Genomic DNA, 23,446 nt, shown 5'->3' with positions numbered 1-23,446 from the left:
AATCTGTCCTCTGGGCCCCTCTGTCACAGCTGTAATTGCCTTGCATTCTGGCTGGTTGTGCATAGCACAATCCTCCCCTGTCTGCCACGGGCTCCTTGAGGACAGGGATGGCGTTGGCGCTCCTATGTGCGGCAGCATCTCCTGTTCCGACGTTGCCTGTGCTGCCGGTGTGCTTGCTTGTCTCAGGAAGTGGGCCAGCCTTTGAGCTTCCTCGTTTCAGGAATTTGGAATCACAGGACTGAAAGTCACATTGTCAGACAGCTAACAACCCCCTCCTGGCTTTGGTATTGTGGGCACCTGGGCTCATGCCAGGGCACGGAACCAGATCATCATTCAGAGTCTGAATGGGGACCGTGGGGTTGGCCAGATCGGACAGACAGAGGGGACAGGGTCCCGTAGGTGAGGAAGGGAGGAGGAGAGGGATTGAGCTACCAGCACTTCGTTCCCTCACAGAGGCCCAGGTCATGACTGAACTTGTGCTGTGGTTTTCTGTTTCTAATCACTGCCTACTGCCCACCTGGCCCAATAGGCATTTGAGTTTGGGATCCTTTCATTGGAAACCCTCATAAAACAAAAAGTAAGGCACCTGTTTTCTTGTACATTAGGGCTGCTCACTCCACCTTCTCAGGGGTATTACCTCCCATGACTCCAGGGCTGCCCCCTTCTGGGGGAGGCTAATTTTATTGACTCATTGGTGCTTTGTGGGCACCTGCTCACTGGAGAAGAGAAAAAAAAACAATTTTTATTTCTTGCAAAAATGTAGAATGGAAAATGAAGGTTAGGCGGGCTCATGCAGGCCTGGCTCCTTGACCAGCACTCAGCACGGCTCCTTGTGCCCACCTGCTGTCCTTGGTACGGCTCTAGGACGGGCGTCTAGTGAGGGCCAGGTGCAGGGCAGTTCTCCAGGTGGCCTTGGATGATCCAGTTTGCCCCCACTTCTTTCTCATTTGCAGCTCTCAAGAATAACTGTAGCATGGGCTGGGAATGCAATATCCTGAGATAGGGAAGGACTGGCCAGAATAGCCCAGGCTCAGTTCCCACCCTCCCCAGAAACATGGTATCCTTCAACACTTCAGTCCAACAAGTCATGTTGACCCTGGGTATAAAACCCAGTGCTACGGATTGGATATGGTTTGTTTGGCCCCGCCTTGTCGCATGTCGAGATTCGATTCCCAGTGCTGGAGGTAGGGCCTGCTGGGATCCTGTTTGGACCATGGGGGCGGATCCGTCATGAATGGCTTGGTGCCATTTTTGTGGAAATAAGTGAGTTCTCACTCATTTGCTGAGAGCACTGATGTTAAAAAGAGCCTGGTGTAGCCTGGCCAACATGGCAAAATGCCATAAAAAATTAGCCAGGCATGGTGGTATGTGCCTGTAGTCCCAGCTACCCAGGAGGCTGAGGTGTGAGGATTGTTTAAGCCTAGGAGACTGAGTCTGCAGTGAACTGTGATCACACTACTGCACTCCAACCTGGGCAACAGAGTGATACTGTATCGAAAAAAAGAAAAAAAGAGCCTGGTGCCTCCCTCCCCTCTCACTTGCTTCTGCTCTCCCACCATGAGATCTCTGCACATGATGGCTTCCCTTGTCTTCCACCATGAGTGGAAGCAGCCTGATGTCCCAACCAGAAGTGGATGCCGACGCCATACTTCTTGTACAGCCTACAGAATTTTCAGTCAAATAAACTTATTTTCTTTATAAATTACCCAGCCTCAGGTATTCCCGTATAGCAACACAAACAGACTAAGACACCCAGGGAAGGCTGCCTTCTGGGGTTCCTCAGCTGCTCTGCAAATGGAGCACACACAGATGAGACCCCGTGTATCCCAGACAGCTTTCCTGAGCCTTGGGGACCCAGCTTGCAAGGAATCCTAGGCTTCTGTTATCCTTTGCTGCCCATCTGTCAGTAATAAGCCCACTTCATGTAACTCGTGTGTGGGTCTCACTGGACTCAGGCAAGTTGGTCACCAGTGCACAGTGAACCTGCTTTGCACCAGATGTAAGATTTGGTCTCAGATGTGCCTGGCCCTAAAGCCTGTGTGGGTCCTTTCTTTTGTGCAGTTGGAAATCCAGGAACATGAGCCACCTGACAGCCAAAGTCACAGTTGCAGTAACTTACATGGAGGATGATATGGTTTGGCTCTGTGTCCCCACCCAAATCTCACCTTGAATTGTAATAATCCCCATGAGTCATGGGAGGGACCTGGTGAGAGGTAATTGAATCATGGGGGTGGGTTTTTCTCATGCTGTTCTCAGGATAGTGAATAAGTGTCATGAGATCTGACAGCGTCATAATGGGCAGTTCCCCTGCACATGCACTCTTGCCTGCCGCCATGTAAGACATGCCTTTCTCCTCTTTCACCTTCCACCATGATCGTGAGGCTTCCCCAGTCATGTGGAACTGTGAGTCCATTAAACCTTTTATTTAAAAAAACCAAATTACCTGGTCTTGGGTATGTCTTTATTAGCAGCATAAGAACAGACTAATACAGTGGGTACAGACAGTTACAAATACCCGCTGTGTGTCTAGACTGGGCAAAAAAAATCTTTAGGACACTCATTTTTCCCATTCTACTCATTAATAGGTGGCCCTAAAGCAGGCTTTGTCTGTAGGCTGCAAAAAGGTGTTGCTCATATTTTTCTCAGCCCCACACATGAATTAAGGGACCAATGCCACTCCCCTGCCCTGCTGGTCACACCAACTTAACCTCTTTTGGGATCATGGGGGCAAGTGCGTTTAGCAACCTGCTGCTCAACATGTAGCCACCCTGCCGGTAACCTCAGCATCACTGGGACCTTGTGAGAAATATGGGACCTCAGGCCCCATCCCAGACCTGTTGAATCAAAATTTGCTTTCTAAAAAGACACACAGGGAATTTGTGCATACAGTAAAGTTTGAGATTCATTAATTTAGCAAAATGGATAAGACTGGAAAGCAGCTCACCTGCTTTCTAGCTCAGTGAGCTGGAGCACGTCTCTGAAATTCTCTGATCCTCAGCTATGAGAAGGATTGAATCATTAGAAGTTGCCTTTTTTTTAAAATATTTACAAAATATAGGTACAATCCAAATATAAGCAATTTCATATGGTTCAACAAAATACTCATTTTGTTGGATTGTTGTGATAATTCATTTAAAAATGAGATAAAAGATAGAAAGCATTTGGTACATAGTGGTTGTTTGCTCAATGGTAATTACTGCCTGTGTGCAGGGAGAATAGCCTTAATCACCTTACCCCCATGGGTTCCTGTGAAAACCAAGCAAAAAAACCCAGGTATATGCAACTTTTCATTTAACTGGAGTCTATAATAGAAGGTCCCTGCTGTGTAGGCCATTCTGTTCCCTCTGAGTCACCCAGCATGTCTGAGGGGGTGTTATCCCAGTGGATTTACAATCTTCCCCAGAAAAAGCATGCTTCCCGTTTCCATGTGGAAAGTCATCACCAGGAAGGGCCGACTGAACTCAGTGCCTGGAGTGGGTGAGAGGTCAAGGTCTGGGTGAGGCCTGGGGGTGAGCTGAATGCTGGTGGCTGCAGCAGCTTCAGAGCCCTTCTCATCCAGAGTCATCATGGCCTTATGAGTGACCTGCAAGGAAAATTCTAGAATCATCAAGCCACCCCATAGGAAGGACAAACCAGGCCTTTATGTTGGGACCAATTTTTTTCTGTTCTGTTACTTAACCCCATATGTATCTATCTACTCACTTACCCAGTCAGTGATTCTTCTATCTACTCTTTAAAAAATTCACTATCCATCTACTACTCTTACATACTTCTGCCTGACTGTTGTCCATCCATCATTGATCCATTCAACCAGCCAGCCAGCCAACCATACTCCACACCTCTCAACCATCTACTTACCTCTGCATGCACCACTTATGTATTCATATACCTGTCCATGCACCACTCACTTACCCACCCATCCACGCATCATCCATGCACCCTGCTACCCATGCATCTTTCTATCCGTGATTCCAGCTATTCACTATTCACCTATTCATTCATCCAATCACCAGTCTCCCCATCTATATCCATTTTTATGGCTGGCATCTGCACTTTACTGGTTGCAGTATATTTTGAATATCACACCAGCATCTATCTGTCTATTCACCCATTTCTCCATCCATTCATTCATGTATTCATCCAACCACTCTTTCACCCAATCATTATTGACTTAATCTTTCATTCACTTCATTTTGCTAATTTATCCTCACTCATTCAATCACTCGTTTATTCATGAGTTTATTCCGTGTGCATTTATTGAGTACCGATGCTGTGTACTCCACTGTGCCGGGGATGGTAGGGATAGAAACATGGATTTGACTGACTTTAAAAAAGCTCATCATTTGATCGGGAAGATAAGACAGGTAAAGAAAGCAAGAGTGGAAAGTTATCAGGAGAGATTTCTTTCTGCTTTGAGTGTGGGGGTGAAGGATAACAACAGAGAAACCTTCATGGAGGAGGTAACATTTGTGCAAGGCCTTGAAGAATTGATATAACTTGAATATTCAGAGATGGGGGAGAACATTTTGGGTGGTTTGAAATTAAAAAGTCTGGGCTGGGTGTGGTGGCTCACGCCTGTAATCCCATCACTTTGGGAGGCCGAGACGGGCGGATCATGAGGTCAGGAGATTGAGACCATCCTGGCTAACACGGTGAAACCCCGTCTCTACTAAAAATCCAAAAAAAAAAAAAAAAAAAAATTAACCGGGCGAGGTGGCGGGCGCCTGTAGTCCCAGCTACTCGGGAGGCTGAGGCAGGAGAATGGCATGAACCCGGGGGGCGGAGCTTGCAGTGAGCCGAGATCGCACCACTGCACTCCAGCCTGGGCGACAGAGCGAGACTCGGTCTCGGAAAAAAAAAAAAAAAAGTCTGAGCCAAAGTCAGAAGGTGAAAACTGTGGGGGCATGTAGGATACCGTGAAGTTCAGTTGAGCAGGATGCTGTGAATAGTAGGAAACATAGTCTGGACAGGAGGGTGATGACTAGATCATGGAAGACTGGGAAATCTTCAGTTCCCTGAGGACCAAGCTGTTCCCCATGTTCCCTGTCAGTTCCCCCACCTTTTTTTTTTTTTTTTTTACATAACTTGTACTTTAGGTCTAAAAGCAGGAATGATCTCCCCAGGAAGCGTCCTCTGCACTTCCAACCTGGGGACACAATTTGCATATCTGCCTTCGCTTTCCTTATTTCCTTTGAGATCCCCAGTGTCTTGACAAAGCAGGTGGCAGTTGCAGAATCAACGCAAGGAAGCAAATAGCAACTTGCAAAGTTAAAAGAAATAGCGTCTCCTGTCTTTAAAGAGGTCCTGGACATCTCCCTCCAGTGTTCATCAAAAGACACTGAGACGCCCTCTGAACACACCGACCCCAACCTACTTTAGAGATGTTCAGTCCAGGCTGCCCAGGGAAGCCTCCACCCACAGTCACTTGTGGGAGGAGCATCTCCAGTCTGTAGGTTCTAGAAATGGAAAATTTGGGGAAGTGGAAATCGAGTTCTCTGTGGAGAGACAGAAATTGGGTTGCAGTAAAGATCCTGAAACAGCCTCTCACCTTCTTCCCTGCTTGGGGTCCCTCTGACCCACACACCCGCTCCATCCCATTCTCGGAGGGGCAGTGGGTGTGAGCTTTCTTTTTTTTTTTTTTTTTTTTTTAGGTAGTTTATATTTATTTATTTATTTATTTTTTTAAACTTATTTATTATTATTATACTTTAAGTTGTAGGGTACATGTGCATAACGTGCAGGTTTGTTACATATGTATACTTGTGCCATGTTGGTGTGCTGCACCCATCAACTCGTCATTTACATCAGGTGTAACTCCCATTGCAATCCCTCCCCCCTCCCCCCTCCCCATGATAGGCCCCGGTGTGTGATGTTCCCCTTCCTGAGTCCAAGTGATCTCATTGTTCAGTTCCCACCTATGAGTGAGAACATGCGGTGTTTGGTTTTCTGTTCTTGTGATAGTTTGCTAAGAATGATGGTTTCCAGCTGCATCCATGTCCCTACAAAGGACACAAACTCATCCTTTTTTATGGCTGCATAGTATTCCATGGTGTATATGTGCCACATTTTCTTAATCCAATCTGTCACTGATGGACATTTGGGTTGACATACCATGCTCATGGATAGGAAGAATCAATATCGTGAAAATGGCCATACTGCCCAAGGTTATTTATAGATTCAATGCCATCCCCATCAAGCTACCAATGACTTTCTTCACAGAATTGGAAAAAACTGCTTTAAAGTTCATATGGAACCAAAAAAGAGCCCGCATCTCCAAGACAATCCTAAGTCAAAAGAACAAAGCTGGAGGCATCACGCTACCTGACTTCAAACTATACTACAAGGCTACAGTAACCAAAACAGCATGGTACTGGTACCAAAACAGAGATATAGACCAATGGAACAGAACAGAGTCCTCAGAAATAATACCACACATCTACAGCCATCTGATCTTTGACAAACCTGAGAGAAACAAGAAATGGGGAAAGGATTCCCTATTTAATAAATGGTGTTGGGAAAATTGGCTAGCCATAAGTAGAAAGCTGAAACTGGATCCTTTCCTTACTCCTTATATAAAAATTAATTCAAGATGGATTAGAGACTTAAATGTTAGACCTAATACCATAAAAATCCTAGAGGAAAACCTAGGTAGTACCATTCAGGACATAGGCATGGGCAAAGACTTCATGTCTAAAACACCAAAAGCAACGGCAGCAAAAGCCAAAATTGACAAATGGGATCTAATTAAACTAAAGAGCTTCTGCACAGCAAAAGAAACTACCATCAGAGTCAACAGGCAACCTACAGAATGGGAGAAAATTTTTGCAGTCTACTCATCTGACAAAGGGCTAATATCCAGAACCTACAAATAACTCAAACAAATTTACAAGAAAAAAACAACCCCATCAAAAAGTGGGCAAAGGATATGAACAGACATTTCTCAAAAGAAGACATTCATACAGCCAACAGACACATGAAAAAATGCTCATCATCACTGGCCATCAGAGAAATGCAAATCAAAACCACAATGAGATACCATCTCACACCAGTTAGAATGGCGATCATTAAAAAGTCAGGAAACAACAGGTGCTGGAGAGGATGTGGAGAAATAGGAACACTTTTACACTGTTGGTGGGATTGTAAACTAGTTCAACCATTATGGAAAACAGTATGGCGATTCCTCAAGGATCTAGAACTAGATGTACCATATGACCCAGCCATCCCATTACTGGGGATATACCCAAAGGATTATAAATTATGCTGCTATAAGGACACATGCACACGTATGTTTATTGCAGCACTATTCACAATAGCAAAGACTTGGGTGTGAGCTTTCTAAAAGGCATACCATCACCAATTCACCTCAGTGTGGGAAGGGGGTTGTAACTACACTGACATGGAAGCCCTACAAGGACAGTGTCATTCTCATGTGATAATAGCAGGTGATACAATGATGTTCCCAGGAACCCAGAGCGGGCACACCTTGCCTGTTCTGGGGATCTGTCAAGCCTTCACAGAGCAAGTGATAGCTCTGCTATGCCATGAATAAAGAATAAGAATCCCAGAGAGGGCTGGGTCAAGAAAGGGCACGTCAGGACGAGGAATTTGCACACACAAAAGCCCAGGGCTGAGGAACAGCCTGGCAAGTTCAGGAAACTGCAGGGAGCTCAGTAGGTTCCAGGAATAAGCATGGGGGAGTTGGGAACACAGAAAAAAAGGCCGAGGAGGGAGAAGGCTGAGACTGGGAGAGGCCAGAGCACCAGGCTCTTCAACAGCGTAAGGGGCCAAGGGAGCCCATGACAAGTCACTGTGTCTGCAGCAGAGGTGAGACTTGGGACCAGCCTCCAGACTTCTGGGCCAGTGCTCTCTCCAGTCCTTCCTCCCCAGAACCCAAACTGATATCTTCAAGGATGCAATAACAGTGCCCTGGAGAGTGACAGAGCCCTGAGGGGGAACAATACCATGGAGGTGACAGCATCCCAGGGGGTAACTGTGTCCCTGCGGTGACAGTGCCATGACAACGTATTCTGGGGGTGATGATGCTATGGGTGGAAGGTGATAGTGTCCTGAGGGCAATAGTGTCTTGGAGGGGTGACAATACCTGTGGGGTGACAGTGTCCTAGAAATAACAGTGACTGGGGAACGACAGTGTTCTGGGGTGTGACAGTATTCTGGGAAGGTGACAATATCCTGAGGGATGACAGTGTCCTGGAGGTGAGATGTCCTGGGTGATGTGACAGCATCGTGGTGGATAACAGTGCTCTGAGCAGGGACAGTGTCCTGGGGTGACCGTGCCCTGGAGGTGACAGTGTCCTGGGGTGATAACGCCCTTGAGGTGACTGTGCCCTGGGGACACTTTACAGTGGCTGAGGGAGAAGGTGGGGCCCGGCCTTCCCGGGGCTCTGCTGTGTGCGGGCTACCTGGTCCTGAGCAGACTGTCCCACTTAATCAGTGTTTCGGGCAGCAAGGCATCTTCCAGCTGCCTCATCTTGCCCCTGTTGGGGAAGATGAAGAAGGTGGTGGTGTTCCCAGCATGGTCCATCTGCAGCACAGAGCATTGCAACTCAGGGTCGTGCAGGAAGCGGTGGCTGGCCTTCTCCTTCATCATGGGCACCCACACAGCCCTGTGCTCATCTACAAAGAACTCCTTTGGGCTGGTGGTACGTGAGTCAAAGGGTTTCATCCACTCAGCTGAGGGGAAGAGCAACACAAATGTCATCCTCACAGAGAACCGAGAATGGGCTTGGGGTCACCCTTCTGGCAGCTTGTGGGAGTGGGGAAAGCACCTTGGATGCTGGAATCTTGGAGTCCACACTCAGGAAGCCAAGTCCCACTCAATAACTCACTCCTGAGAGGTCCCTTAGTACCTGTGTGGCCCTGGGGCTGAGCCCGGAGCCTCCCTGAGCTTCTGTCCTCATTTGAAAATGATCAATACTATTAGAAACTATTACAATAGTATAATAAGATTATAATCACATAAACACAAATGCTCTCTCATCTCCTTAATCTCTCCTGGAGGTGGTTAATTTTTAAGAAAAAATGTAGCCAGGTGCGGTGGCTCAAGCCTGTAATCCCAGCACTTTGGGAGGCTGAGATGGGTGGATCACGAGGTCAGGAGACCGAGACCATCCTGGCTAATGCGGTGAAACCCCATCTCTACTAAAAAAAAAATACAAAAGCTAGCCGGGTGAGGTGGCGGGTGCCTGTAGTCCCAGCTACTCGGGAGGCTGAGGCAGAAGAATGGTGTATACCCGGGAGACGGAGCTTGCAGTGAGCTGAGATCCGGCCACTGCACTCCAGCCTGGGCGACAGAGCGAGACTCTGTCTCAAAAAAAAAAAAAAAAAAAAGAAAAGAAAAAGAAAAAGAAAAAATGTTATCACTGTGGCACAAGCTTCTTGAATGTAGGTGTGGATTTGAAGGCTGGGTTCTGCCTGGCTTTGAAATCTAGGGCAAGTTACCCCACTTTGCGTCAGTTTCTCATCTATCAAGTGGACACGATATCTATCTTGTTGGGTTGTGATGAGAATTAAAATTAAATATGCGCAGAGCCGGCATGTTAATAAGAACTTTGTAGTCAATATATGTGTGTGTATGTGTAACCATGCCTACAAATAAACACCATCAACAGTCATAGATGCATATTTGAGTGACGCCTCACTGGCTCAGGCAAATAAGCTTTTTTCTTTTTAAAAAATCTGTTTTCTCATCTGTAAAATGGGAACATTGATCTTAGGCATATCTGCTAAGATAAGACTGGTCTGTTTCACCCAGGTGAGAGTCAAGAGAGATTGTGGGGTACACACACTTTGAGATCTACAGAGCACTGTATGAATGTGAGGACTGAGTTCACCTCCTGAGTCCTGAATGAGAACAAGGGGATAACAACAAGCGTCCCCTGCCCGCCCCCAAATGGCCACCATGGCATCATGTGGTCTATTAAACTAAGTCAGGCATTAACAGCGGTGGATTGAATGTCATGACTGTATTGTTTAAACACACACAATGGTGGGGACATGCAGCCTGTTCACTGTCTTGGAAAAAATTAAGGACTTAAAAAAAAATTTAGGACTCTTCCTGCTCTAATCCATGCCTCCTAAGGCCTGCCAGAGGAAGGAAATTCAGGTTCCTTAATACAGTGGTGGCTTCTAGAGTTACTCAAAGGGGAGCTCATAGTCTTCCATTAGCAGAATCACCTGTGTGAGGAAGGGAGGTGAGCTTCTTCAAACGCAAGGTCATGGGTCTTGGACTTACCCCACTGAAATCAGAATCACTTAGGATAGGTACGAGATACCTGCATTAAACAAACTCTCTAGAAAGTTCATATGCACATTAAGTTTGAAAAACTCTTCTTTAAAAACAAACTCTTCCAGTGTCATTAACATGGAGAAGGAGATGAGTTCCGTGTTACTGGAGGCATTCAAGTAGAGACATCAAGAACTCAGGGGCAGACACTCACTGATTGTCACCTATATCTAAGTCAGGAGGGGACACTTTCCAGCTGCTGTGAGGGGTGGGGCTCGGGTGTGGTTGGAACCTGGGTTCTGGGATTCTGGGAAGGAGGTTTGCATTGGGCACACACGCTCTTACCTCTGAGGAGCATGTGATTCACCAGAACTGCTGTGGTTTCACTGCTGAGGTCCTTCTCCCAGGCCCCAAGCTTCCCCTGGGTCTGCTTCTCTATGTATTCGTCAATGTGTTTTTCGGCCTCCTCTAGGCTCTGGTTGGCCCTTGTGCCCAGGCCACTGAACCTGTGCTGGGCCATGGTCAAGAGGAGCCGGGGACCCTGCCCAGGGAGCCTGAGCATCAGATCCCAGAAGCCCTCCTGGATCTCCGCCTCAGGCACCACAGTGAGGTTGAACCCCAGGCCCTCCAGGAGTTTGGTCCTGCTGGCCCCTGGGGCCCCCCGAGAAAGCATGGCCAAGGCCAGGGAGAGGCTCACCGGGGAGAAGAGAATGTTCTCTCCAGGGGCGTTCACAGCCAACTGTCTGTAGAGTTTGAAGGCAAAGTCTATGTTGCTCACAGAGATTTTGTGGCAGGGCAGGGCAGGCCCAGGGCTGCTGTCCTGGGGGCCAGAATGGATGAGATCCGAAGCTTCTTGGTCAACCAGAGCCACACAATGAGCCCCAGCCATGAGCACAGTGACCAGCGGCCACCACCAAGGGGCTTCCATCTTCTGGGGTCCTTGGTCTGAAAGCAGCGTGGCAGAGAGGACAACAATGTCAATGGTAATGATAACGATAATGTGTGATATTCACAAAGTGTCTGCCCTGTGCCAGGCACCCAGCAAATACTTCAAGGCTCTCCTTGCCTCTCCTGGGGGCTCCCTTCCCATCCCCTCCTCCCCACTCCACAGCTTCCTGCTCACAGACAGACATGGGGGATCTCTGGACAAAGTCAGAGCCCCTCGTCCAGAGGACCCTTCTATGAATCCTGGCTGCGCCACATCCCAGATCTACGACCTTGGGTGATCCACTTAGCCCATCTGAGCCCCACTTCTTATCCCTGACCTTAGACTTGCAGGAAGCTTGTAAGGAGAGGAAGGCTAGGAGGTGCCTCATGGTACAGCAAGGAGTCCAGGGCTCTGCTCGCATAAGCCCAGCAACCTTAGGCAAGTGGCCTTGCCTCTCAGGACCTTGGCTTCCACTCTGTGGGATGCTGCTAAGAATCCCCACATCACAAGGCTACAGAAATTCAAAGTGTGCACAGAGCACACTCAGCCCAGGAGCCGGCACAGAGAGCCCCAGGAGTGGCAGCGGACTTGGGGCCTCCCTTCCAGTGGTCTGACTCAGCAGGCCTCCGTGGAGTATGGAATCCATTTTGGCAAGGATCTGAGCTGGTCCTGGCCCCCACTTAGGGAACCACTGTGATACTTTTAACAGGAAAATCAGATGCGTTCACTCCCTGCTAGAGACTTCCAATGGCCCTATAGCAACCAAGAGAAATCCTGTGTTTCTCACCACACCTTAGGAGGCCCTACATGACAGGGCCCTGCTAGCCTTTCTCGCATCCTCTTTTTTTTTTTTTTTTTTTGAGACAGAGTCTTGCTCTGTCACCCAGGCTGGAGTGCAGTGGCGTGATCTAGGCTCACTGCAACCTCCACCTCCCAGATTCAAGTAATTTCCTAGTAGGGACACGGTTTCACCATATTGTCCAGGCTGGTCGAACTCCTGACCTCAGGAGATCTGCCCACCTCGGCCTCCCAAAATGTTGGGATTACAGGGATGAGATACCATGCCTGGCCTCTGACCTCCTTCTGATCATCCTTTCCCTCCCTCCCTCTGCTCCAACCATCCTGGCCTTCTTGCTAGTCTAGAACTTACCAAGCTTCTTCTTCCTGCTCAGGACCTGTGTTCTTGCTGTTGGCTGCCCGGAGCAGCCTTGCTCTGACCCTTTCCACAGCTCACTTCCTTCCTTCACTCAGTTGTTGGCTCAAAGGTCACCTCCCCAGAGAGACCCCACCTCTGCCCTTGCCACCCTCACCCTGCCTGGTTTTTCTGATGCCCATCTGGCATGATAGGACATGTTTGTCTGGTTTCTCCACTAGAAGACAAGCTCCATGAGAGCAGATACTCTGTCTCATGCATGGTTCATTCCTAGCGCTCAGCGCAGAGTGCTCTCTCAACAATATTTGTTGGAAAAAACAAATCGTTCATGGGCTAACCTTTGGGGGGCCTCCTTCTAGGGCTTCTGCCTTACCTAGAGCACAGGCGTTTTCCTGTCTCTCTGGGACCTAACACTGGACCATTCCTAGCTTTCTCTGCCACAAGTGCTTGGCCTCACATGTCCACTCTAGGCTTGGGTTAATAACTGACAGAATCGACCATCATCACAACCCCTTGTCCTGCCTCTGATTTTCCATGGGACCTTGGGCAGCCCTGGGCCTTTCTGAACTTGAGCTTCCTCATCTGCGTAAGAAACAATCAGCTCAGCCTCAGCCTCAGCCTCCAGGAAAGCCTCTGTTCCCTGCGATTTACTTATTGACAGAGAACCAACTATCTCCATTTACCCATTTGCCTGGTAATCTGCTGTGGTGAATATCTTGGTTTTGCTGAAGTTTGTACTTTCATTGTCTTGTCTTTAACTTTCATTCGTTCACTCATTCATTCATTGAACAAACATAGACAAAACGTCTGCTGCATGTCAGGACTTGAATTGTACGCTGGGGACACAATATGAAAGAGACACAGTGGTTCCCTTGGGGAGGCTCGGGTCCTGTGGGACAGACAGGCAGAGATCTGCGCAGGGTGGTGTGTGCTGCATGGCCAGGCTGGTGACAAGCTGTCTCGGGTCCAGTGTTCTGTCCATGTTCGCATTCTCTAGGTGGGGTTCCATTGTGCCCTGCTGGTGAGGGTGTAGTTGGAACCTAGCAGCAGCAGAGGCTTCCTCTGAGGGCCCACAACCATGGAGCTTTTGAGCAGAAAGGATGCCCTGGTCTAACCTGGGCCTTGGACAGACAGGAACACTGAGGCCCCGAAAGACGCTCATTCATGTACTTGCTGACTCACTCACTGAATGAATATTCAGCAGTCAGGGCAACAGGGACTGGCAGCCTGGGCCCTGCCTGGAAGGAACATGCCAGTGATTGCAGGGAAATGCGGGGAGCTGATTACAGCTCAGTGAGGAAAGGACGATAGCATTTAGAGGCGAACCACAAAGGGTGAATGAGGAGCCTATAGGAGGCATGGAAGGTAGAAGTTCCTGGAAGGCTTCCTGGAGGAGGTGGCACCTGAACTGAAACTGGAAGATGGAGCAAGAGAGAGGCAGGAAAGGGATTTGGGGGTTTCAGCAGAGGCAGGAGCATGCTTGAGGCCATGGAGGCAGGGTGAGTCGGCACCACTCCAGACTGTTGCCTATATGCACAGCTCCTGTTGCACAGTGGGCACGTGAGTGTGTGTGTGTGTGTGTGTAGGTGTGTGTAGCATGATGATCTAACTTGTGGCAAGTTCAACAAGTCAGCTGGGGAACTGGGGATCTAGCCCCACCCACAGCCCCCAACTCACCTGAAAGTGAATGCTTTCCGTGAGCTTTTGGAGGAGCTGGGGGAGATTCGGCAGGTTTAACGGCCCTTGAAAAACTGCGTTCCTCAGGGAGGGTTGTGATGGGCTGGATTTCTGGGAATAACTCAGACTGAATAAGGCTGCCCTTGGCTCAGTGTCCACCCTTGGCAAAAACCAGCAGAGGAAAACAATCTGCCCTCCATTAGGGTTATGTGGAAATCCGTGTGTGGAGAAGAACGTGGGTTGTGCCCTGGAATCGTGACGGGTGTCCTGGAATTGTGGCGGGTGTCCTGGAATTGGGGCCGGTGTCCTGGAATTGTGGCGGGTGTCCTGGAATCGGGGCGGGTGTCCTGGAATCCGGGCGGGTGTCCTGGAATCGTGGCGGGTGTCCTGGAATTGTGGCGGGTGTCCTGGAATTGGGGCCGGTGTCCTGGAATTGTGGCGGGTGTCCTGGAATCGGGGCGGGTGTCCTGGAATCGTGGCGGGTGTCCTGGAATCGTGGCGGGTGTCCTGGAATCGGGGCGGGTGTCCTGGAATCGGGGCGGGTGTCCTGGAATTGGGGCGGGTGTCCTGGGTGCAGGTTCCACCACTTTTGTTGTGCCTGACACTCCCAGGCCTCAGTTTCTTCCCCCGCCCTCCTTACTGCTCAAGGTTGACAGGAAAGTTAAGCCTAGTGATATACATAGAGGTTCTAGCAAAAGGCTGAGCAAATCGGAGCGATGCTCCGCCCTCTCCTGGTCACATGCTTTTGCCCAACACACATTATGGACACTTAACTGTTGTGTCAGACACTGTGCTCATCACAAGAAAACAGAGACGCCCAAGTCAGAGTTCTTGCCTCCAAGGAGCTTGAGTTACGGTATTTTTAAATGTCATAATTGCTTTTTCATTCGGGCTCTAATACCTTTTAAGTTGTAATGGCTAGTTACAATGTAATGATTGCTTCTTTGGGAAAGTCGATAGAACTTTCCCCTTTCATGCAATGTGAACAGAAAAGTTAATATGTACTCAACAGAAAGAGTGTTTGCAAAGCCTTAGCGAATCAAATGCTTGTCTTTCCTGAGCTGGCTTGGAGGCAGGGATGGCACAAGAGGACCTGCAGATTGAGTGCAGATAAGATTCCCAGGAGATAATGGGTCTGAGCCAGAATTAATTTTCTTCCAGCTTTGCTTGTTATTACTATATTTTTGCTCTGCTTATCCACTGTCTTGACATCAATAGCCACACGGTCACCTCTTGTTGACTTCCTAAAACCTTCAATTCTTGATGTTCACATCACGGATGGCACCACAGGGGTCTATTATGAGATTCATTGTATTCATTCATTCACTCATTCATTCATTCATCATGGAATGCTTACTGCATGTGAGGATGATGCATTAAGTACTGGGGAATAAGGCAAATCCTGCCCTCAAGGATTTTTTTTAATGGCTTTATTGAGATATAATTTATATATTATACATTTCACCCACTCAAAGTGTGTCATTCAATATGTTTAGTATATTGACAGAATTATATGGCCATCACCACAATCAAATTTTATTTATTTATTTATTTATATTTCAATACGTTTTGGTGGAACAGGTGGTATTTGGTTACATGAATAAGTTCTTTAGTGGTGATTTCTGAGAGTTGGGTGCACCCATCATCCAAGCAGTGTACACTGTGCCTTATTCATAGTCTTTTACCCCTCACACCCCTCCCACCCTTTCCCCAGAGTCCCCAGAGTCCCCAGAGTCCACTGTATCATTCTTGTGTCTTTGCGTCCTCACAGCTTAGCTCCCACTTATAAGTGAGAGCATACAATGTTTGGGTTTCCATTCCTCAGTTACTGCACTTAGAGCAATGGCCTCCAGTTCCCTCCCGGTTGCTGTGAATGCCACTATTTTGTTCCTTTCATGGTTGAGTAGTATTCCATGGTATATATAGACCACAGTTTCTTTATCCACTCCTTGACTGATGGGCATTTTGGCTAGTTCCATATTTTTGCAGTTGCTAATTGTCCTGCTATAAACGTGTGTGCAGGTATCTTTTTTGTATAATGACATCTTTTCCTCTGGGTAGATACCCGAGAGTGGGATTTCTGGAGGATTTTTTTTTGTTATGGAAAAATGCAAACCTATAAAAAAATAGAGAGAATGGTACAATGCGCCCCTGTATGCCCATCAGCAGCTTCAGTTCTTTTCAATATAAGACCAATATCATTTTTTGACACCTTCCAATCTCTTTCTCCCTGTGGAATATTTCAAAGCAAATCCTATAAAATATTTCATTTTATGTACAAAAATTGGGGAAAAAATCTTAATTGTAATAGCATGTCACACTTTTAAAAACAATAATTTCTTAATGTTATCAAGCCATTGTTTCCCTAACTGATTCCTAATCATTTTTTCTTTGAATGTCAAGTGTCTTCTGTACTTTCTTTTATTAACATCACAGTCTTTGCATCAAGATACATAGCAATGATAGCAGATTTCTTTTTAAAGCTTAGTATTAAATAGTAAATATCTTTCCCCATTTAAATTTTACATTACTCTGACAAGAAAAAACACACTAAAACTCAAGTTACTTCAAGCGTGGACACACTTCTATGATTAGCCGGGCTGCTTAAGAGTTGGCTTCATTCTTTCTGCTATGTAAGCAGATTCAGGCCCTAGAAAGATGGGACCAGGTTATACAATTGTTTTGAAAAGTGTGCTACAAAAATGGATGGCCTGTTATAAGCCAGGATACAAAGTAAGGATGGGGGTAAGGGAGGTACATTTTCTTCAAGAAAAAAAGCAAATTTCTCAAGAGTTCCACTTCATAATTTTCCCAAAATGGTTGGGGTAAAACCTCAACATGAGGTTCAAAGTACCATCTCTGTGGGGTTCGGTAGTTGCTTTGCCAAGGAGGGTGACTGCTGAGGAGGGGATGGCTAAGTTTTACCGTGCCCCATCCTCATCTAGGAGAATGGAAATAGAAACTTTATTGTCCAGCGGGTGTGAAAGTGGGCTGAAGTTGGTTGGTACTAAAATCTCTAAGAGTTTTTTCTAGAAACAGACAACTCAGACTCCTCCTCTTACTTTAGTGAAGAAGTTATTTTTAAAAAGCACCTGGTCTGGGCACAGTGGCTCATGCCTATAATCCCAGCACTTTGGGAGGCCAAGGTGGGTAGATCACTTGAGGTCAGGAATTTGAGACCACCCTGGCCAACATGGTGAAACCCCATCTCTAGTAAAAATACAAAAATTAGCTGAGTGTGGTGGTGCACACCTGTGGTCTCAGCTACTCAGGATGCTGAGGCAGGAGAATTGCTTGAACCCAGGAGGCAGAGGTTGCAGTGAGCCGAGATGGCACCACCTCACTCCAGCCTGGGTGACAGAGAGAGACTGTCTCAAAAAATATAAATATAAAAATAAAATAAAAGCACTTGGGAAGTTCCTCCTCCACCCCTCAGATGGGAAGGCTCAGAGAAGGGAGTCATCAGTACAGTCACCTTCTCAGCTGTAATGGAATTCCTGAAGGTTGGAGACCCCACAGAAGTGGACAAAGGCCACTGTCACCATGAGGACATGGAAAATCTGCTGAGACTGGAACCATATGTCAAATTTTCCCGGAAAGACGCGCTCAGGAATTTGAGCAGCATAAAGGCCAGCTCTGGTGATGTACATCACAGCCATGAGGCAGAACCAGCCCATCGGGCCCACCGTGGTGGCCTTGACAAAGCCCTCAGCAATAGTAGAGTGCATGGTGGGCACAATGCCACTCAAGCCAAATCCCAGGAACACCCCTGCCCTTGTCTGCCGGTGCTTAGGAGTGACAAACCGGTCCCGTTGTCACAATGATGGCAAAGATGCTCAGGACACAGACGATAGAGGGGTAGATGAGCTGTGGCTGTGGGAAGCAGTAAAAGGAGTAACAGAGGCAGGGGACGAAGCTCCTTGTAAGCAGTGGAGCAATCCCCGAATAGTACAGTTTGGAAAAGGTCCGAGAGACTTTCTCTGAATGACAGTAGACAGTGTGGACGAGCCAGGAGAAGCTGAGGCAGAGCACTGCACCCACAAAGAATATCCCCCAAACCACCTTCTCCTGTAGAGGGGCCGTGAAGTACATATTTGGTCTGAGTACGGTCAATATTTCCAAAAAGAGAAACAGCACGAAACCAAGCAGATGGGTCCAGATGTTGCCAGTTTCTGTATGGATATAGAAGATGCTCCTGGAGCAAGCCCAGAAGGAGGACATGGGTTGTCTATGGCCATATAGCAGACAGTCATTGTCCTTCAGCCAGTCAGGGAGCCCATCATATTGATGGTGGCAGCAGCTTGTCTGGAGCTGCCACTGCGGGGATGCCAGCAGCACTGGGCAGGGGACGGGGAATGCACGGCCAGGGTTGCATGCTCTGTGGAGCCAGTTGGGGCTGGTAACAGTAGGGAGCCCCATCCCCTACTGAATTGGTGGGGTGGGACCCCCATGCGTTCAGGTGCAGCTGCAGCCTCCCATCCTCAACTCCAGACCCAGGTATCTCTGTGCTCTAGGGGACCCAGGAAGTCCCTTGTTCCCGCAGGTTTTAAAGTGCCTGCTCCCACTCCCAGTGTCCGCTTCAGTGTGGAGCAAAGTTGTGGCCAAGCCCAGGTGCTGTCACAAGCCAGCTGGATGTGTGCACAATCAGGGCAGTACTGACATGCCAGCCCCCTGCCACCTCAGCACCCTCCGGACTTTGTGTTCCGACAGGCACAGGAGGGAGGCCAAGGGGATGCTGAGGGTGGCTCGAGGTGGGCCTGCAGGCACCTCTCAGCACAAACAGCCTGAATGCTGTGGACAGCATGTTAATGGCAGGAGGCAGACAGTTTCCTGGGCTGAAAGGGGTGGATCCCCAGTGAAGCCCCACCTTCAAGCCAGGGACAGCCTGAAGCCTGGGGACTGGGCTGCCAGTTCTGGGTGGGGTTCTGTGGTGCAGAATGAGAACTTACGGTGCTTTTTCTGGGCCTGCCCATGACCACCCAAGGACCAATTAACATGCACTTCCTCCCTTCTGAACCCATGAAATTCCTGGGCTCAGCCAGACTCCAAAAGATGTCAGGACAACCTGCCTGTGGAAAGCAGCTACCCACTGCAACAAGAAGGAGAGGAGAACTGATACGTTCTGGGGAGCCCAGACCTAGGGGCTCCCCAAGCCAGGGCTGTGACACCCTCTTTGGGGCTCTTTGGTTCCTCGTGTCTCCAAGCTTTTGGGTGCCACCAGGTTCCCCTTGTTCAGATGTGGGTGCCCCATAACGGAAGCCACGTGTGGTACATCTGGTCCAGCCACAGCCTTGCATGGAGCCAGCACCTGTACCAGTGCTTAGAGCGGCCCACCCCGCCACAGCAGCCAGTATGCCTGGCTGTGTGCAATGGCCAGACCCTGCGCTCACTCACTCACACACCCATTGCTGCTCTGCGCCTGGCTCGCCAAGGGTGTGGTGGGCTTGCAGGGGAAGTGTCAGTACACACACCTCCTCCTCTTCTTCCCTGGGCACTGGGCATGTTTGCTCTTCTTCAGCTTTGGTTGGGTTGGCGATTACCCATTTGCCCTTCTCTTGTAGCAGGGGTCACAGTTCAGAGTTCAACCAGTTCCATCGTGTCAGTTTCCTTGTTACTGGCAGGAGCCCCATTCCTGTGCCACCACAGACCCTTTGTGAGAAGACATCTGGCTGGTACCTCAATACCCTGCAACTTCATCTTGGGGAAAGGTTGGGGTTTCTCAGCCCCAAGGAGCAGAGATCTCCCTGCGATGGTGGAAAAACTGGGCTGATGGGCATGAACCGGATCATGGTGCCCCACACTACATCCCATGGCACTGCAAGTGGCCTGCAGCAGAGAGACCCTGATCCTCAGTGTCCTCCCCATGCCAGAAGAGGTGTGTGACCGTGACCCTAATTGTTTTTTTTTTAATAGTTGGTTTGTTTCAATTAGGATCCAAATAAGTTCTATACATGACATTTAATCTCTCTCTCTCTCTCTAATTGAGGTAAAATTCACGTTACCTAAAATTAACCATTGTAAAGTGTTCAATTTGGTGACATTTAGTACATTCACATGTTGTGTAACCATTACCTCCGTTTGGTTTCAAACTATTATAATCACCCCTAAAGGAGATTCCTTACCCATTGAGTAGTCATCCCCATTCTTTCTCTCCTTTAACCCCTGCCAACCGCTAATCTGCTTTCTGTGTCTGTGAATTTACCTGTTTTGGATGTTTTACATAAATGGAATCATATAATACGTGGCCTTTGTGCCTGGCTTCTTTCACTTAGCATAATGTTTTCAAGGTTTATCCACATTGTAGCATTTGCCAGTGCTTCACTCCTCTCAAACAAATCTGGGTTTATTAAACTCTCTGAGCAAGGGAGAACACCATCCTGGCAGTGCAGCAAAATCTTGAAAGAGGGTAGTTAAGGGAAATACAGTGTCTCATGGGCTGGAGTTACTCTATGGTGGTTTCTGAGTGATACTTCTAAAGCATGGCCAGGATTTATAAACTAAGTGAGTAGTCAGTGTTCTTATCTATAAAACTCATTTTGAGTCTGTGTGGAGTCACTCTTAGAAGCATTTTCTGTGGCTTTGCCTTCGAGCACATAGGTCTGAACATGCTGCTATCAATACATTCTGGATGTAGGCAGTACATGTAACAAGTCATGGTTGGGTATAGTTTACCTGTTTTGCATATACTGGTTCAGTTTGCTTTACAAGTTGTGATTTTTGTTTCATTTTTTTTTATTGTGGTCAATAATTTTGCCCAGAGAGGATGCTCTGGGTATCTGGGGAGAGGATGGGCATCAGGAAAGGGCTGTTGAAATGCACAATGGTCAGTGGGGTTTTCTTTGTAGAGAATTGAAGCTTAATTCCTCTGTGCCCTTCTTGGCCACATCAATCACAGCCCTTAGCAGCACCTGTGGGCCCAAGAGGGTGTCATGCATGTTTCTGGTGTGGCAGAGGCTGTAGGCAGTGGAGCAGGGTTGTGGAACCCAGCCAGGTCTTCGACATGTGTTGTTATTATGATTCTTTGTAATCCACCTGATGGTCCTCTAGAGTAGATGTTCTCCCATCATTCAAGAGCAGAGGCAGTAACAGTGATGCCAGGTAATTTGGCCAAAGTCATGTGACCAAGATCTGAACTGGACTTTGAAGGTTTGCCGACTTGAAAGTCACCATGGGGAGCTGTGTGGCGAGAGGAAGGGCTCAGAGAAGAAAGGAGGAGTAGACAGGAGAATCAGCTGCATGGAATTTGTGGACATTGTTTCCCCATTTCCCAGCTGGTAGATCTATGTAAAATGGATGTTGAGCAAGTGGAAGGAACTCTTTTAGCAATATATGAATCATCCCGTGTCTTCAACCTCAATGCACCATCTCCTATTCAACTTCAAAGTACCATCTTGTTTCCAGACACCTTTATCACCCATCAGCTCCTCCTATTATGGCTCCTTGATGTCCCCGGCCTGGAATATGAAAATCCCATCATTTGAATGACTCTCTGGTCAATATTTTCAGATATACTCATTTTTCCTTATGTCAGCCACTCATGGTCCCTCTGTCCTGTAGCTGGGGGAAATTTTGGCTCCAGTAGCCACTTGCAGTCTGTCCCCTTTTTGTCTATGTCTGAACTGCCGAGTATACCTGGAACCACACACCTGTACAGGTTAGTGACACAGGTGTCTCCAGACCCCACGGGACCCTTATTAGTGCCTGCTAGAACATCGAGGTTTCCTGATGTGTCCTCATCTCCCCTCCTCCAGACTTCTGGGTTTTTTGCTTCCCCATGATGGACTCAGCAGATAACATCTCTTTCTATGGCACAGGGAAAATTAGAAGTCATTTGGCAGGAGTGTCCTCACATTTTTGATGAGAAGAAATCCTGAATTCCATCCCTCCTGCCCAAATTTTCCTACTGAACTTCAGATCCATAGAGCCCATTCTCTATTGGACTTCTCTTCTTAGATGGCATTCAGGCATCTCCAACTCCACATGTCCACATCAGGATTTATCTTCTTCCTGCACAAAACGTTATTCATAATCCTTAGCTCATAGAACGGCATGTGGATTTCAGTTCCCCAAGTTTCCAACCCAGCAACTTGGGTACCGTCTTTGCTTCCTTTCTGTCCCCCACACAATCAACCATGAAGTCTCCTCAATTCTGTCTCATAAATATCTCTCCAATTAGTCTCCTTTCCTCTCTGTCCTCTCCCAGTTCCTAGCGAAGCTGAAACTCTTGGTCATTGTGTTCTCTTCTTTTCACCAAGTCCACACTCAATACCCTATCCATTCTTCCCTGCTCAGCCAGGGAGGTCTTTCTAGTGAAATCTAATCATAACGCCTCCCTGTGTATAATATTCACTGTGGCTTACCACTCTTTCAATAAACTCTGAGATCCTTAACATGGTTTCCAAGGCATGTTCTTGTTCATGTTTTTCTCTTTAGCTCCACAGATGACCATGGTTCCCTCAAACATCGGTCATCCAGACCATAGGATCTTCTTCTAGCTCCATGGCCACACCGCACTCCCTCTCCTTTTCTGCTGGCACGTCTCCCTGGTGTCTCCTCTTCACTGTACAGGATTTTGCATTTGAGGACAGTTCTTCTAGGAGACCAAACTTGACTCTTCTAGTCTGGAGTTAGTTCCTGCCCTCTCCGGACATCCTGTACCCCACTCCTCAGGGCTGCTGTCACGCCCATGTTCAGTTTTCTGTCTTGTTCGATAAATTGAACATTCTATGAGGGCAAATTTCAGGTCCACTTTCTTTACCTCGGAATCCCCAGGGGCAGCTCAGGGCCTGCACTTGGAGGGTTGGCAATTCGCGTGGGCTGAATGAGAGAGTAAGTAGGTGTCTTTTATTGATGTCAGTGCCTCTCAGGCTTGGACTTCACTTCTGGGTAGTGAGGGAGGTAATAAGCCAGGACAGGGGCTGGCTTGTCCCTGCAGCTAGTGTCAGGAAGCCATTTAAGGGCAATAGTTAGTGATCAGCAGGTGGATGTGCCCTCAGCTCCCAGGGGAGGGAGAAGAATGAAACTAAGCCCCACACTCACAGATCTGGGGCCCAGACGCTCCCTTAAGGGAGGAACTCAGTTGTCAGCCAGCAATTTCCAGACCGAAGTCACAGAAGGGAATGAACCCTGGGCTGTGGTAAGGCTCCTTAGACACCTGGACTGAGGCCAGGAGGGACTGGGGACAGGAGTTGGGCATGTCAGAGCCTTGTCTAATGCTATGTCATCTGGCTCCAGTCAAGGGACGAGAAGCCATGCCAGCCTGGATGAGGAGTTAGTTCACATGGAAAAGATCATCTCAGGAGTTTTTAAATTGCTGTCAAAGGAACGTTCAGACTCCGGAGCAAGCATTTCAGTGACTTGCTGACTTCTTACACACGGATGCACACAGACATACACACTCTATCATGGTTTTCACCTTACAGGTGAGAAAACTGAGAGTCAATGC

General features: G+C 48.0%; 1 protein-coding gene and 1 pseudogene across 4 annotated transcripts; both read right to left on the bottom strand.

Moving 5' to 3' along the window:
• Positions 1–2,444: 2,444 nt before the first annotated feature.
• Positions 2,445–14,125, bottom strand: LOC102143828 (putative serpin A13). 4 transcript variants are annotated; one of them, XM_005562129.5, is made up of 5 exons: positions 14,002–14,125; positions 10,589–11,188; positions 8,421–8,691; positions 5,375–5,495; positions 2,445–3,583 (listed from the first exon to the last, which is right to left on the bottom strand). In XM_005562129.5, the coding sequence occupies exons 2-5, from the start codon at positions 11,169–11,171 to the stop codon at positions 3,374–3,376; spliced, it is 1,185 nt and encodes a 394-aa protein (XP_005562186.3). In that variant the 5' UTR covers positions 11,172–11,188; positions 14,002–14,125; the 3' UTR covers positions 2,445–3,373. The 4 variants fall into 4 exon arrangements, with proteins under 4 accessions (XP_005562186.3, XP_073854260.1, XP_073854261.1 ...); XM_073998159.1 differs by having other exon boundaries at positions 10,941–11,188; XM_073998160.1 differs by lacking the exon at positions 14,002–14,125 and adding an exon at positions 12,322–12,763 and having other exon boundaries at positions 10,941–11,188.
• Positions 14,126–17,332: 3,207 nt separating this feature from the next.
• On the bottom strand, positions 17,333–19,780 carry LOC102143454 (adiponectin receptor protein 1-like; annotated as a pseudogene).
• Between the last annotated feature and the right edge of the window lie 3,666 nt (positions 19,781–23,446).

This window comes from Macaca fascicularis, chromosome 7, assembly GCF_037993035.2.
Source record: "Macaca fascicularis isolate 582-1 chromosome 7, T2T-MFA8v1.1".
NCBI lineage: Eukaryota > Metazoa > Chordata > Mammalia > Primates > Cercopithecidae > Macaca > Macaca fascicularis.
The sequence above is the reverse complement of the archived record's forward strand: the minus strand, read 5'-3'. Positions and strand labels throughout refer to the sequence as shown.

Bases quoted from the DNA above. Each gene is read 5' to 3' on its own strand.
- LOC102143828 (XM_005562129.5), bottom strand. From the start codon at position 11,171: ATGGAAGCCCCTTGGTGGTGGCCGCTGGTCACTGTGCTCATGGCTGGG. The intron at 8,692-10,588 runs GTAAGAGCGTGT...TCTTCCCCTCAG, and splicing joins GAATCACATGCTCCTCAGAG to CTGAGTGGATGAAACCCTTT. The intron at 3,584-5,374 runs GTAGGTTGGGGT...TTTTCCTTGCAG, and splicing joins CTGGACTGAACATCTCTAAA to GTCACTCATAAGGCCATGAT.